Here is a 14,490-nt window from a genome sequence, read left to right as displayed (position 1 = left end):
CGTCATATTTAGTATGCATAAGCATTTGAACCATGTGAAATTTATGAGTACCCGTGAGAAGTGCAACTTAAAAAAGTTTCGATGTGCGGCATTTGCAAATCATTAAAACTAATGTGAAGGCCAGATTTTCTCTCATCCACCGATGTACAGTAACTCCCATTGACAGATTGCTACTCTGTTTATGGAAATGCCACCTTTTTGCCATTCCCTCCATCCAGACAACACTCACCTCTCTGATAGCAGACATCTTGACGGCCTCATAATAGTGGAGGGGTGCGTGGGGCGCGTTCATATCATAGCCGAAGCCGGCCACCGCCACCTCATCACAGTTATGCAGCGCCATCGTGATGGCAACCGTGCCTAAAGTTGGAATGTTCTGTCGCCAAAGAAACAGACAAGTTCTGGATCAGTCCTCGTTTCCAATTTTCCTCCCTAACCGTGCAGCCCAATTCCTTATCCCCTTCCTTATTTCTGCCTTCCGCCATGACTTACGAATCTCTGATGACTCGTTCTTTAACTATTACCTGGAAGACGTGATACCCCGTCGTCTATGACATTGTGATCTCCAGGCCTGAACTGTGCTCCCTTATCGCCTCGGGCTGACCCAGATCGAGGCGGTGTGGGTGGGGGAGGGGTTGAGGTTGGTGGGGGGGTTACAGATTGTGTGCGTGTGTGTGTTTTGTTTAAAGAAGAAAGAGTGGAGGGAGGTCCCATTTAAATCATTACCCTGATTTGCAACCCTCGGGGTAGGTGGACCTGAACAAGCAGCTGGCCAACCCCCTACTGTGTGCTCTGATACAGATTAATTCACACACACACACACACACACACGCAGGTATAACCAATCAAGCTAGCCATTCATTTCTACATACCGGTACATAAACATACAGTATGATGGTCAAAAGGAGAGCTGGGAAAAGAGGGCTGAAGGGGTGGGGCGGGGTGGGGGGGGGGGCAAGACCTGAGCGTAAAACCCTGCCGCGTTAGACAGCAATATACAATGATACGCGGAAATACAAATGCCCTAATACGAATGAGCAGAAACACACTCCGATCAGATGCCCACATGTTGAACACATGTTGGGTTCACGAAGGGGTGTTCCGAGAGCCCCACAGGATTGTGCCTGGCTGATGTTCGCCGAGAGCAGTCCTGCTTTACTTTCCACACACACACGCACACACACAAGCATCTGATGCAGGGGTCAAGCACATCAATCAACAGATGGGTTCAAAGTCCAATCGCGGAGATTCACTGCCTCAACGCTAGACAATTAATTCCAAGAATGGGAATTCAATTGAAGATGGATTTAGACATTGATTTTGAAAGACATTACACACGAGCGAACACTTCGGTATGTAGAACTCAAATATAGAACTAAAGCGTTTAAAACTGTGTTTCACCATTTTCGTCTTTTTTTTTTTTTTAAGATATCCTTTATTCGTCCCACACTGGGGAAATTTACAATTCTTTACAATTAAATTACAATTTAATAGTCCAACATACCACCCACAGTTGATGGAATTAATCATCTCGGCTAAAACGATGACAGTTGTAAGATTCAAAAGAAAGTGCAGCATTTTCTGTTTCACTCGTTTCATTTCGACCTTCGGGGATTGGGTGAAAGGTGAGGAATGGATCGCTTAAACACTGGAAGCCAAATTTCAACTATTTGGCTCAGTGACAATAATACACTGTACTCAAAGTTGGAGCAATGATCACTGGTTTTCCTGATATTGAATGAATGAAAGAAAGAAAAACAAAATGTGGCCGGATTCATTCATGTGAATTCCTTCTCCTCAGTCTCAATCCCATTTTTTTCCTTACTCTTTAAAGATAATTTACAAGCCAGGTGGGAGCATTTTGTGCTCCGACAACTGCCAACTCTCAATCACTTGAGGAAGGTGGATACTTTGTCTCTTCCCTGTGATCCGAAACAATTCCTGATTCTGTCCTTCCACAAAGATTAGGGAACATTATAAGCCAATTTCCAAGATTAATGGTGGTAATTCTTGACTGCTGGCTCATCGCGAAGCTGCAAGTGTTGTGCCGGCATGCGACTTACCCCTTTTCCCATGATGCCATTGTTAAAGGGCAGCCCGATGAACTGGAAGGCAGCCTCCTGAATGAAAAAAGGGTTGAGGATTCTCATCTCGCTGGGCTCGCGGGGAACGTGCTGGGCCACAGACTTCCAAAAACCCTCGGTACCTCGCTGGGGTCATCAAGGCAGAATAGAAGAAAAAAAAAAGGACAAAAATACATTTCATGTTAAAATAAGACGAGCTTTAGGTCAGTGGTTCTTAAGCTGGATTTGATCGAACCCAAAGGGTTCGGTGAATCGGTCTCAGGGATTCGACGGAGCCTCTGCCATGGCGGTTAAGACATAACCCACTCATGATGTCAATTAGTTATGACACGCCCGCTTGGCCATCATTGGCTGCAGATGATCACATGACATTGCTTGTCCAATCAGTGCTGCGGGAAATTTAGTTGCCTCAGTAGTCAGCATGTGACTGGCGTGATAGTACGTCGTAAAATAAAATAAAAAAAAACGTATACTTATGTCTTGAAATTTTATTTACTTTTTTTCTGTTTTTAACTCTTTAATTCTACAAGACGTACTTGTATGTCTTTTGAAAATTAGGCCACGCCTACCAAGGACGTACTTGTACGTCTAAGTCTTTTTTTTTTGCGTCATAAAGAGGAGGGTCTGATGCCATCTGTGAATGAGAATAAGCCGTTTGCATTGTAAATCATGTAAAAAAAGCAGACAGTAGGTGGCATTGGTGCATCACGTGCTTGAAGTGCATGCTTTTACAAAAAGCTCTTTTTCTCCGTTTTTTGCCCAGGAATCGCCATTTTCATGAAATTTAGCAATTTTGTAATGCCGATTGCTGAAGAATGGAAAAAAATAGAAACAAAAAAATAATAATTTTTTTTTGGTAGGCTGAGTGTTTATATAGCATTAGAACCAAATATTCTGTGGGCCTTGCAAGATCCGTCAAAATCCAGTAAAACGCTGGGATTGAGGGGGTTGCTCCAGTGAAAATGGCTAGGATTGAATGAGTTAATAAATGCATTTTTTGTAAAAAGTCATATTTTTGTTTTTCACTCATGAAGGGTTCGGTGAATGTGCAAATGAACTGGTTGGGTTCGGTACTTCGAACAAGGTTAGGAACCACGGCTTTAGGATAGAACACAACTGGCAAGGTAAAGACTTTTAAAACACTTTTTTAGCAACACACAAAAAAGGGTTCATTCAGAACTCTAAGAAAAATAAATGATTGCAGATTTGCACTGAACTGGCGATTTCCAGCGAGTTGCAATTTCTCCAACGCAAGACTTGTGATGCGTAAAACAGAAGAGGAAGTCCGTTTTATGCGCGCGCGCGGGTCCCGCTGTCGTCTGTCTTTTATGCGAGGGATGAAAGGCACTCGAAACAGCTATCTGTTTCGTCAGTCTTGAAATTCCCGGCGGGCGGAGAAAATGTTCGCACAACCGTGCATAAACTTGTACGAAAATAGTACAAAAAAACAGCTCCAACCAGGACGTGTATTTTGGCAAGCATTAGCGCTCCGGTACACTCTGCTGCGCATTATTTTAACTCTTCAGTGTGAACGTGAGTGACAGACGCAGCGTTTCTTTGAATTTACATATGAAATCACCCATCAGCGTAAACCGGTTCGGATCTGGTTGTCGGTACCAGCGAATTGATACCGGTACACATACCAATTTTTCGTTCCTTGCGAGTGTGAGCGAGAGAACTGACATCAAAAGGTTGAATATGGCATTTCAAAGGAAGTGATTCAAATCACACCTTGACGTGAGGGAATTGTAGAGACCAAGACTTGTTTTGGTTTTTTTTTTTAACGTAAACAGCATTCGGAGCTTGGCACTGCCTGTCTGTCTAACTGGCTTCCAGTTAGACAAATTGCACTCGTTCTCATCAGTCAATTAGACACAAAAAAAATGGCAAAGAACCCTCGAGAAAGAGGACAGACAAAATGACCAAATCACAATCCGGCAGTGCGTGATTGACTTGGCCAATCGTGTGACTTCCTACAAGGAAATAAAGCCAGTCAGATGATAAGATGTAAATGGGAATCACCTGTTCAAATAAGCGCTTGCTCGCTTACCTTTGATATAGCCACATGCATGACTGTGTGCTTGGCGTGCGTGTGCGCGCGGGAGTGTGTGTTGGCAGCGGCAAAACAAGTCTGCTGGATTCAACAACAGCGGCGGCTCTTTTTGAACGGAGGCCCAGCTCTGTGCTCTTGGCAAGCTGCAACAGGAACAACAGCTCATCTCTCCTGTCAACACAGCTTGTGTTTGCCAGAAATCTATTTAGCAACGTGTGGACGCGTACACATCTTGGTTACGCGGAATACAGAGAGTTAAGCGTATTTTTCTTTATTCTATGACAAGCTAACCCACCCCCCACACACAGAGCAATGACCTGACATGTACACAGACCAATGTGATTTCTCTTTGATGAGCTTCATAAAAGGTGCGCGAAATTTGTCCCGCTCGCTAGATTTAAGGAGTCTGAGTAACAGTAACAGGCGAGTAACTCAAGTGACTCACAGTCAGCAAACTGCATTCCAGTTGTTGCCCGTGCCGCTACGAAAACTTTTATGCTGAGCTTTTTGAGACATTCCAAGATGCCAGAAGTTGAACGACTTCAGGATTTTGGTCGTTGCAGCTAAGGTGATGATAGTCGAGTGGACAAGGACTGATTAAGCTACAGTATGACGTCGCGGGTATATGGGATTCGGGCAGTTGGTCAGCTAGCGTTAGCAAATGGCTTTCACGATGGGTGTTCATAACAATTGCGATTTTGTTCAGTTTGAGATACTTGCACATTTTCAAAGTGACCATGCTACCGGTCTCATCTGAGCAAAATATTTACATAAACACTCTTAAATTGTTTAATTTATCGAGATGTGTAGGTGAACCTAGCATATTAGCGTTAAATCTATCAAAGAAACACATGGTCCAAGTAAAATAAACTATTTCACATACAATGCGTCACAAAGACAATGTGCCTTATACCCCCCCCCCCCCCCCTCTGCTGCATCTTATACATGAAAATGTATTAAATAGAGACGTTCATTGAATAGCGTGCTCAATGATACGGCGCACCTAATGGTCAAAAAATACGCTACATAGAAAAGAGAACGCAGCATCTCTGGATTTTGAAGATTTTGATTGTGTAAAGGTTTTGCTTGTGCGGCAACGGCAACCGTACAGAAAAACATTTTCAATTCGGGTGCAGAACGGTTTGAGTTGTCAGACACCGTATTCAAGAGTAGAGATGGTGGCGGAGTGATTTCAGATTATAAGGCGCCAGATATTTGGCTACAGGGGGGAAAAAAGCACGCAAAAGCTTCCAAGTGATCCCCAAAGAGCGGCAACTTACAAAGATATGAGTGTTTAGCCATACAAAGGTGGTCACGTAAAAAATTACGAGCACCACCATGTGGTTAAGAGTTCATTAAGTAATATTAAAAAGGTTAAATGTGAGTTGTACGTCGTCCAAGACTGAAAAGAAGTAGCGAGGCCAGCCGGGAGTCGCAGTCAAAATGCTTTCGCAAACAGCCTCAAGGGAACAGGAAGTTACCTCGACTTGGCTTTGACTGCTTAGCCCCGTGCGACTGTCTTAGACAAGAGAAACGCCGCTGCGCCAGTGGCATTTGAACACAATCAGAGCAGGAAACTGCTAAAGTGTCTCAAGACCACTCACTCACTTGACACACATGCTCCAAAGGTGGACAGAAGAGTGTCGCGGTTGTCCTAAGCTTGGATTGACGCCAAACTGGGTTTTGGACAGGAAAGAGTTTTTCTCTTGTCTTGCAATTGTTTATGGTTAAATGGGCCTTGGACATTCGTCAGTACATGCAGGTGTCTGCTTTTTCTGTAAAGCACCTGTTAAAACAAGCTGGGAATTGCAAAGTAAAGTAAGATGGAAAACTACAACACTTTCTCTGCGGAACTAAATGTGTTACACTTTCACTCAACTGCAAAGTTGACTTTTGCTCCCATGGGAGAAATGGTCTTGATTGGGGAAATCTCTGTGAAAAAAAATAATAATCATAAAATACACAAAAGGCTAGGCAATAAACAGATAGAGTCAAGCCCGGCAAATTATAGTGCCAAGGCTTGTATATACTGTAGATACTAAAAATAAAATAAATTACATAAAGATAAGCTGAGCATTCTGGTGGTTATAGGGCTGATTCCTTACGGTCAATGATACAATTAAGACGAATCCACGGTAACGTCAACATGATCAGGAAAAGTATCGGAGTACTATTATTAAGAGTCAATGAGGTGGAAAAGTAATCCAAACAATCAGGAACGCTCAAGGCTTCACAATGAAGACTTCATTTTGCAATGAATAATGAGGTCTCCTAACAACAGTTTTGGGGGGGTTTTTTTGCACTTGGCCAAAAAAAATGCAACATGCACGTTTTATGGGGGATGTATTAAAAAAAAAAGAATAATCGAATAACAAAATTTATATATAGAAAGGAAATTTCTACCAATTATACCATGAATTAATCAGATACAAGCCGATTTTGCATTGTAAAACACAGTAAGGTGCAGGCATTCTTTTTGTCCACTCAGGGTTAACATCCTCACCTTCTACACATCCATCGGTGACTTTTGCATTCCAATACATTCTAACTAGTGACGGCAAGCTGTATTAAATTCGCTAACATCGATACGTTGCTTTGTGTGGACAATCGAGAATCTGCTGTTGTGATACACGTTGCGCGATATACCACACCGTACGTCAGCCCATCCGCCATATTGTATGTGGCTTTAATTATTAGACATAAATTTCGCAAATAATATCGTAAAACTGAGCTAGCCTAACACTCAAGAAGGTGTCTTTGTATATGTCATGTAAATGTGGTGTATATTACGTGGTTGTAGTTGTCGTTAAAAGCGGCATTCAAGATGGGACCGGCAGTGCTACACGAATATATGGAGCAAAGTAAGTGCTGTCTCATGCCTCTGTCCCACGGCGTCATGCACAGACGACGTTTTTTTTACCCCGGGGGGGAGGACAAGACGGAGGACGATTATTATATGAATAAGTACGGAGGGACGATGACTGAAGGGTACCCAGGTCGCGGACGGACCGGCAAAATAGGGTAAAGTGCCCATCTCTGATAAGAGGAACAGCCAATGATGCTTCTCATGAAGACCGAACTGTGTGTTTGTCATTGTCATAGCAACCCGAGACCATCTTCTTGATTGGTGGACGCTGGTACTTGAAAAATAGATCTTAGTCTTGATCATCCTTTAGTCTCGTAAATGTCGGCCAACTTTGTTGAAGTGCACCCTAATTGGTTTCAATGCCTGTTTAAAAACCATTCCAAGTTTCAGTCTCTGTGTCGATTTAGAATGCAGGATTTACAAGCGCACGGTTTATTTGTAAGGAATATCACGGCTATAGAAATCGTCACCAAAGCGCTTAATGCTTGGGATTAGTACAAGATCTCGTCAAAGGGCGAGCAGACCTCGTATGAGACAGGAGAAGTGGGGTGGATCAAACGCGTGTTATGGGAATGAAGGCTAAAGTGAATGACTACTAAAATGGAAAATGGGCAGCAATTCAAAATGGGAAATGTATTCCTTTTATTCAACTGGAAAAGCGGGCCATTCATACGCTACGCAAAATATCCCCCCGTCCCAAAAATATTGCTTATTTTCAAACTTCCTACCCCAAATGCCACAACAAAAAATACTTACCGCTCAAGGGACCAATAATGACCAAAAATAAAATACAGTAACGTGTTAATCAAAAAACAGAAGCTTGATTCTCAAAAATATATAATTAACGTAAGCCAAACACATTAATGGTGCTCTTAAATAAAGGCTTGGAAAAAAAACCCATCAAAAGTACAAAGTGTGCTGTTTTGGCTTCAAAATTAATAACTGAGCCAAAATATAATAAAAACACGTATTGCTTACTTGCAACAAGATTATTTCCATATAGCAGGGGTGGCAAACTCATTTTTGTCACGGGCCACATTTTAGTTACCGTTTTCCTTGCAGGGCCGTGATGACTGAAACCATATGAAGAAGTCAAGAATAAATGTTCATTCACCTATTGTTTAAGTTACTGTAATGAGGGGTTTGGTAACAAGAAAATGCTTACAGTATCACTCTTATTTATTACAAATGAGAATTTGAAATGTTGGGAGCGATTTTAGAAAGCATCATGAATTGCTTTCGCGGGCCACATAAAATGATGTGGCGGACCAGATCTGGCCCCCGGGCCTTGAGTTTGACACATGTGCCATATATAAAGGACACAAAGGAATTTTAAAAAGGGGGACCGGAGGGTGTGTTCCAACTACAGAGGGATCACACTCCTCAGCCTCCCTGGTAAGGTCTATTCAGGGGTGCTGGAGAGGAGGGTCCGTCAGGAAGTCGAGCCTCAGATTGAGGAGGAGCAGTGTGGTTTTCGTCCCGGCCGTGGAACAGTGGACCAGCTCTACACCCTTAGCAGGGTCCTCGAGGGTATGTGGGAATTCGCCCAACCAGTCTACATGTGTTTTGTGGACTTGGAGAAGGCGTTTGACCGTGTCCCTCGGGGAGTTCTGTGGGGGGTGCTTCGTGGGTATGGAGTACCGAACCCCCTGATACGGGCTATTCGGTCACTATACCACCGATGTCAGAGTTTGGTTCGCATTGCCGGCAGTAAGTCGGAATCGTTTCCAGTGAGGGTAGGACTCCGCCAAGGCTGCCCTTTGTCGCCGATTCTGTTCATAATCTTTATGGACAGAATTTCTAGGCGCAGCCGAAGCGTTGAGGGCGTCCGTTTTGGTGGCCTTAGTATTGCATCCCTGCTTTTTGCAGATGATGTGGTGCTGTTGGCTCCTTCAAACAGGGCTCTCCAACTCTCACTGGAGCGTGTCGCAGCCGAGTGTGAAGCGGTTGGGATGAAAATCAGCACCTCCAAATCTGAAACCATGGCCCTCAGTCGGAAAAGGGTGGAGTGCCCCCTCCGGGTCGGGGGAGAGATCTTGCCCCAAGTGGACGAGTTTAAGTATCTTGGGGTCTTGTTCACGAGTGAGGGCAGGAGGGAGCGAGAGATCGACAGGCGGATCGGTGCAGCGTCTGCTGTGATGCGGACGTTGTATCGGTCTGTCGTGGTGAAGAAGGAGCTGAGCCAAAGGGCGAAGCTCTCAATTTACCGGTCGATCTACGTTCCAACCCTCATCTATGGTCACGAGCTATGGGTCGTGACCGAAAGAACGAGATCCCGGATACAAACGGCCGAAATGAGTTTTCTCCGCAGGGTGTCCGGGCTCTCCCTTAGAGATAAGGTGAGAAGCTCGGTCATCCGGGAGGGGCTCAGAGTCGAGCCGCTTCTCCTCCACATCGAGAGGAGCCAGATGAGGTGGCTTGGGCATCTGATTCGGATGCCTCCTGAACGCCTCCCTGGTGAGGTGTTCCGGGCATGTCCCACCGGGAGGAGACCCCGAGGAAGACCCAGGACACGCTGGAGTGACTATGTCACCCAGCTGGCCTGGGAACGCCTCGGGATCCCCCGGGGAGAGCTGGAAGAAGTAGCTAGGGAGAGGGAAGTCTGGGCTTCCCTGCTAAAGCTGTTGCCCCCGCGACCCGGCCCCGGATAAGCGGTAGAAGATGGATGGATGGATGGATGGACAAAGGAAAAATAACGGATGAAGGAAAAGGGTCAATGTCGCCACAGCTTTCACATGCCAACAAATCCAAAGGCGTCTTCTAGAAGGTTTGGAAAAACTTTGACTTGGTTCTCTGGAATAAGCTGATTACATACGTGACATAAAGAAGATGCCCCTGAATTCCTTGACAAGCCACCATGGTATAATTTGCAATCCCAGTCTTGGAAAATTACCGTCTGAGGATGTGGTTGCACGAGGTGATGTTTACTACGGAGTGGTCCGAACATTGAGGTGGAGTGGATTCCGGAAGGTGGATTTAAAGCCAGTAAAACAAAAAAATTAAATAAAAAAAAAGACTGACGTACTAACAAACACAATTACAGCTCTTTGAAGGTTGTTTGAGCCAAGTTCATGGGGACCGATTGGCAAAAACCTGCTTGCAAGGGAAAAATGTATCCCGCAAGACACGTCTAAACTAGAAACACACGGTGACGGACAAGCACGATGTCACCCACCGAGGAAAAAGGGCGGCAGCGCAAACTAAAGCTCCGGTCCTTGTCGCTAAACTGTTCTGTCATGTAACATCTATGTGCTCACGAGAACTTAATCCAGCGCAGACGTTGTACAAAACGCTCACCAACATCACGACGTGTGTCACTTCAAAACAGCGACTGAACCGGTTCGCTGTCAAAAAGTGACATCACCCACCGAGAATACGTCGTGGCAAATAAACAAATTTGATTGCACGGTTCATTCGTTTTGAATTCATTCGAAATATGTTTTGACACGGAACTCCTCAGCGGCACAGAGAAACGATGAGGGCAGTACTGTGCTGAAAAAAGTTCGAGGATGCCATCAATGAAATCCTCTTTGACTCAACGCTCATCTCATTTGGCTTGTTCAGCGAGTGCTTTTTGAACTACGCACAATAATGAGAGACATCCAAAAGGGGGCGGGTAAATGAAATAATTCGTAATGTATGCTTTAAATCAAATAGAAGGGCGTTACATTTTGAGTTTATAAGTTTACAAAGCGACAGAACACCAAACTTTCACCTTCCTGCTCTGATTCCGTTTAAAAACGTGACCGTGGATACAACAAATGCGGCTATCGGCGCATGAACCGCAAATGTGCACTGTGGGTAACACTGAAAGGGAAAAAAAATAAATAAAATCCGAAATAGACAAACATGATTTTGGTGATTGTTATCGCTCGTGTAAACAGCAATCAACTGCTGCACACGTGGGGTCAGACGACAGAGCGAAATGAAAATTATGAAGGGTACCAGTAGGCAAGAGGCACATTGGGTTGTTCAAATAAAGCCTACTGAAGGAGTAATTCATGTTTTTTTGTTTTGTTTTTTTTAACCTATTCAAACTAATGTCATGCGAGCGAATTGTGTTGGTGGGTTGGGCAGAGGGGTCACACAGAATCAAAGATTGTACAATTGCCTCAGAAACTCTCATTTTGTGAAGTCATCCGAGAGGATGCCACAGCAGACGCGAGCTCACTAACCAGCGGCTAAATCAGACAACGGACGATGCTGCGTTGTACTGAATGCACTCCTTTGTAAAAAAAAATTTTTTTTTAAATAAATGGGGCCTGCAGTAGCTTTCATAAGCCCTGTAGAGATTGAAAAGGCCCCATACATCCCCTCTAGCTGTTATTCTAAAGGTTTTCCAAAGTAAAAAACAACAGTTACATGAAAGCTTTCTCTCTAAGAGGCAAAATGAAAAGAGCAAATGGAGGGATGCTCGTTGGCGTTTCACGGGGAGCATATTTTATACATTCCCAGACCCAGCCTCTAAACCCTTTTCAGATGGTTATTTTCCAACAAAATTGGTTCATAATATGCTACGGCCCGCCGCACACCGAGCAACGGGGCCAAATGCTACTGAAGTGAACTACAGGCATACCTCGGTTTTCGACCATAATCTGTTCCAGAAGGCTGTTCGAAAAGCGATTTGTTCGAAAACCAAAACTATTTTATTAGCCCATGATTAGGGGCGAATACACTATGCAGAAAAAAACAAAACAAAAAAAAAACCCATCAGATTTGCGTAAATCACAACAAACATGTCCGCTTACAATGAACGCTAGACAAGGAAGCGTCACTTCCTCGTTTAAGGAAGCCAAGTGGCATATTTGCGTTTGCTCAGTTTGGTCGAAAACCGATTTTCGGTCGTAATCCGAGGCATAAAAATCTCAAATTTTCTGGTCGAACTCCCATTTGGTCGATAACAGAGACATTAGAAAACCGAAGTTTGGCTGTATTTTTTTTTTTTTTTAGTTCGCGACTCTTTGCACACCAAGCAACTGAGCCCCGCATATCTTCCGGTGTGCTGCAACCGGAGACTGTATCTGGTATAACGAATTATGCATTACTGCTAGAAATGTGTGAAAACGTGTGAACGAGGGGCACGCAGGACACGCGCATACGCATAATAGCATCTCCTTGTGTTTACGTTTCCAATGTATTAGCGAGGGTTAGGTGTGAGTCAGGTTAAATAAAGCCAGGATAAAAGTCCTTTAACAAGACTACAATTGCTTTAAAACCAGCGCTAGGACTGAAAAGCCACTTTGAATTGTCAACCGATATTGTTGCCACAGCAGCAAGTTTTGTTTTGGGAAAAAGGTCCCACAGGCTCGATTCAAGCTACAACATATTTAGCGCACATTAAGCGTGACAAAAAAAAAACAATTGGATACGCCTTATGAGGTGACAGGAGGTTCTATATGTGTATTAGGACACATTAAAAATATGAGTTGTTAATATCACTTCCATAAATGTTAATTTAGTGTGCCCCAATTTTGGAAACACTCACTGAGATAAGTAATTTGTAAAAGGGCATGATACAGGAAATAGGCAGAGCTGTCATGTGTTTTTCTTCCATACGCTCATCACCGTGACGAGGCACAACCTGATGAAAAATATTCTCGTTTAGTATCTCCAAGACTGCAGAGTTGAAATCTAGAGGCCAGATCCATTCTGCCGGGCAGGCCTTTAGACCGTGTATGTGTCCAAACAACCAAGCTGGTTTCTTCCATTTTGCATGACCATCCGTCACGCTAATTCTTTCATACAATACATAGAGTATTGAATAATCTTTGGTCCTTGCCTTCGTCATGACCATTATAAGCTATGTTCAAAGTCACACATCCTCTCTGAAGGTGAAATCAGGTTTCTCATATCTGGCTACAAGACACACAGTGGTCTTCTTTTTGGATGAAAATAAGTGACCTCTGTGGATTAGTGAATATATATAAATATAACATTTCCAAATGTTGTGTGTGTGCTTTTTCCCCTCCTCCGATTAAAAAAAAAAAAAAAAAAAAAAAAACAGCTTCCGAGTCTGAAGACTGCTGCTTTTTGTTGGACAGCATCAATGCGTTAGTCACTTTGGCGCCAATATAATTTTAATAAGACTTTGTGAAGCAGTCCATTGTCCACTGCCGAGCCTTGAAATAATCTCATTTGTAGAGCTATTCGGAATGTTCCAGACAGCTTTCGAGTGACCGTGAATAGGGCGGAGATAACACCATTGAAAAAGGGAATTGTCTGATACAAGTCAAAGCGATAAGGACACAATACGCTCAGTCAAGACCATGGAGAGCATTTCACAAATCTGAAAAATCAGCTATTACTAGAGAGAGAAGAGAAAGGCCTGCATGCTTGCCATTGTTTTTTTTTTTTGTAATCCCTCAAGTGATCTTTCTTGAAAATGTAAACCATCTAATACATCTCCACAATCGTGTTAACATTCAAGATGTCCGCTTAAGAATTTTCCAGTTGAAGGAATGGACAGAATGTAACGGGAGGTTAGGCTGCTACGTTTTGCTAAAAGGAGAACATAACGCGGCAGCATAATCCTGTGCTGGTCTAACGGGGGAAATGATGGGGAATAAATATAAATACAGAGCGGGTGAAATAACAACGGTGAAGCACTTCATATTATTGAAAAGGAAATTGTTTGGCACGCAATTAATCATCTGTTCGCTGAACCTTTGTGTCGAAAGCGCCTTTCACATTGCCCATCTAATGGCGGGAAGGCAAAAGGCCTGAAATTCACAACTATGTTCTTACCAGTCTCTCCTTGAAGACCATCTGTCGAAGCCACTTGAAGTCCAGTGGCTTGAAAGCAGTCAAAACAAAAAGTGAATCCTTTTCGTAGTGTTCCGGCTTCTGGATGGCGCCCTCTGGGTAGGTAATTCTTATTGTGGTTTTGGTCCCTACATCCTTCCCATAACCAGCCACCGGGGCTTCATTCAATCTGGAATATAAATGACATATGTCAAGATGAGCTTTGGAAGCAAATAGTCAGTTGAGGATAAGCACAATGTCTAATTTTTAGAAGATATTTTGACTATCGAAACAGCCAAACGGCAGGTGCCACATCTGATGGTGTAATTGGGGGGGGGGGGCTTTCTGCTCGATGAGATACAGTTCAAGTTCAAGTCAACTTTGTCAAATGTGCTACATGTGCAACATACAGCACAGATAAAATTACTTTCCTCTCAACCACTGGAGTGAGAGAGGAGCCGCTGCGGGTGCCCGCGCCGCCATCAAAAGAACAGTGAACATAAAATGACAAAATGATACAACACAACACATAAGACACAGACAGTCGTGCAATTTCAACCACTTTTTCTGCACACACTTTGTTGTTTGAAGCAGTTATAGGTGAAAGAGGAGCGAATCAAAGTGTCCTTTCACCAGTGGCTCAAAGACGTCATGCTGAAAATGTGCACACGGCTGCTACAAGCTAAGTTTGAACGCTTAGGTCAGGTCATAGGCCGAGGTCATAAATACTTTGGCAACAAGCAATT

The 14,490-nt window shown here is 43.6% G+C and overlaps 1 protein-coding gene across 5 annotated transcripts in view; it reads right to left on the bottom strand.

The window, feature by feature from the left end:
* The window catches only part of st3gal3b (ST3 beta-galactoside alpha-2,3-sialyltransferase 3b), a 42,990-nt gene that overhangs the window by 5,805 nt on the left and 22,695 nt on the right, over positions 1-14,490 (bottom strand). For 4 of the 5 annotated variants that reach the window (XM_086128333.1, XM_086128334.1, XM_086128332.1 and 1 more), the window contains 3 exons: positions 13,748-13,934; positions 2,064-2,210; positions 230-376 (listed from right to left, as the gene is read on the bottom strand). In XM_086128333.1, coding sequence (XP_085984459.1) covers positions 230-376; positions 2,064-2,210; positions 13,748-13,934 — 481 coding nt within the window. The remainder of the gene's footprint in view (positions 1-229; positions 377-2,063; positions 2,211-13,747; positions 13,935-14,490) is intronic. The other variant, XM_086128336.1, reaches the window with a different exon arrangement.

This window comes from Hippocampus guttulatus, chromosome 14 (genome assembly GCF_054856545.1).
Source record: "Hippocampus guttulatus isolate MCC_2025c chromosome 14, RoL_Hgut_1.0, whole genome shotgun sequence".
Lineage (NCBI taxonomy): Eukaryota > Metazoa > Chordata > Actinopteri > Syngnathiformes > Syngnathidae > Hippocampus > Hippocampus guttulatus.
Note: the sequence above shows the minus strand (reverse complement) of the source record. Positions and strands in the feature narration are given on the sequence as shown.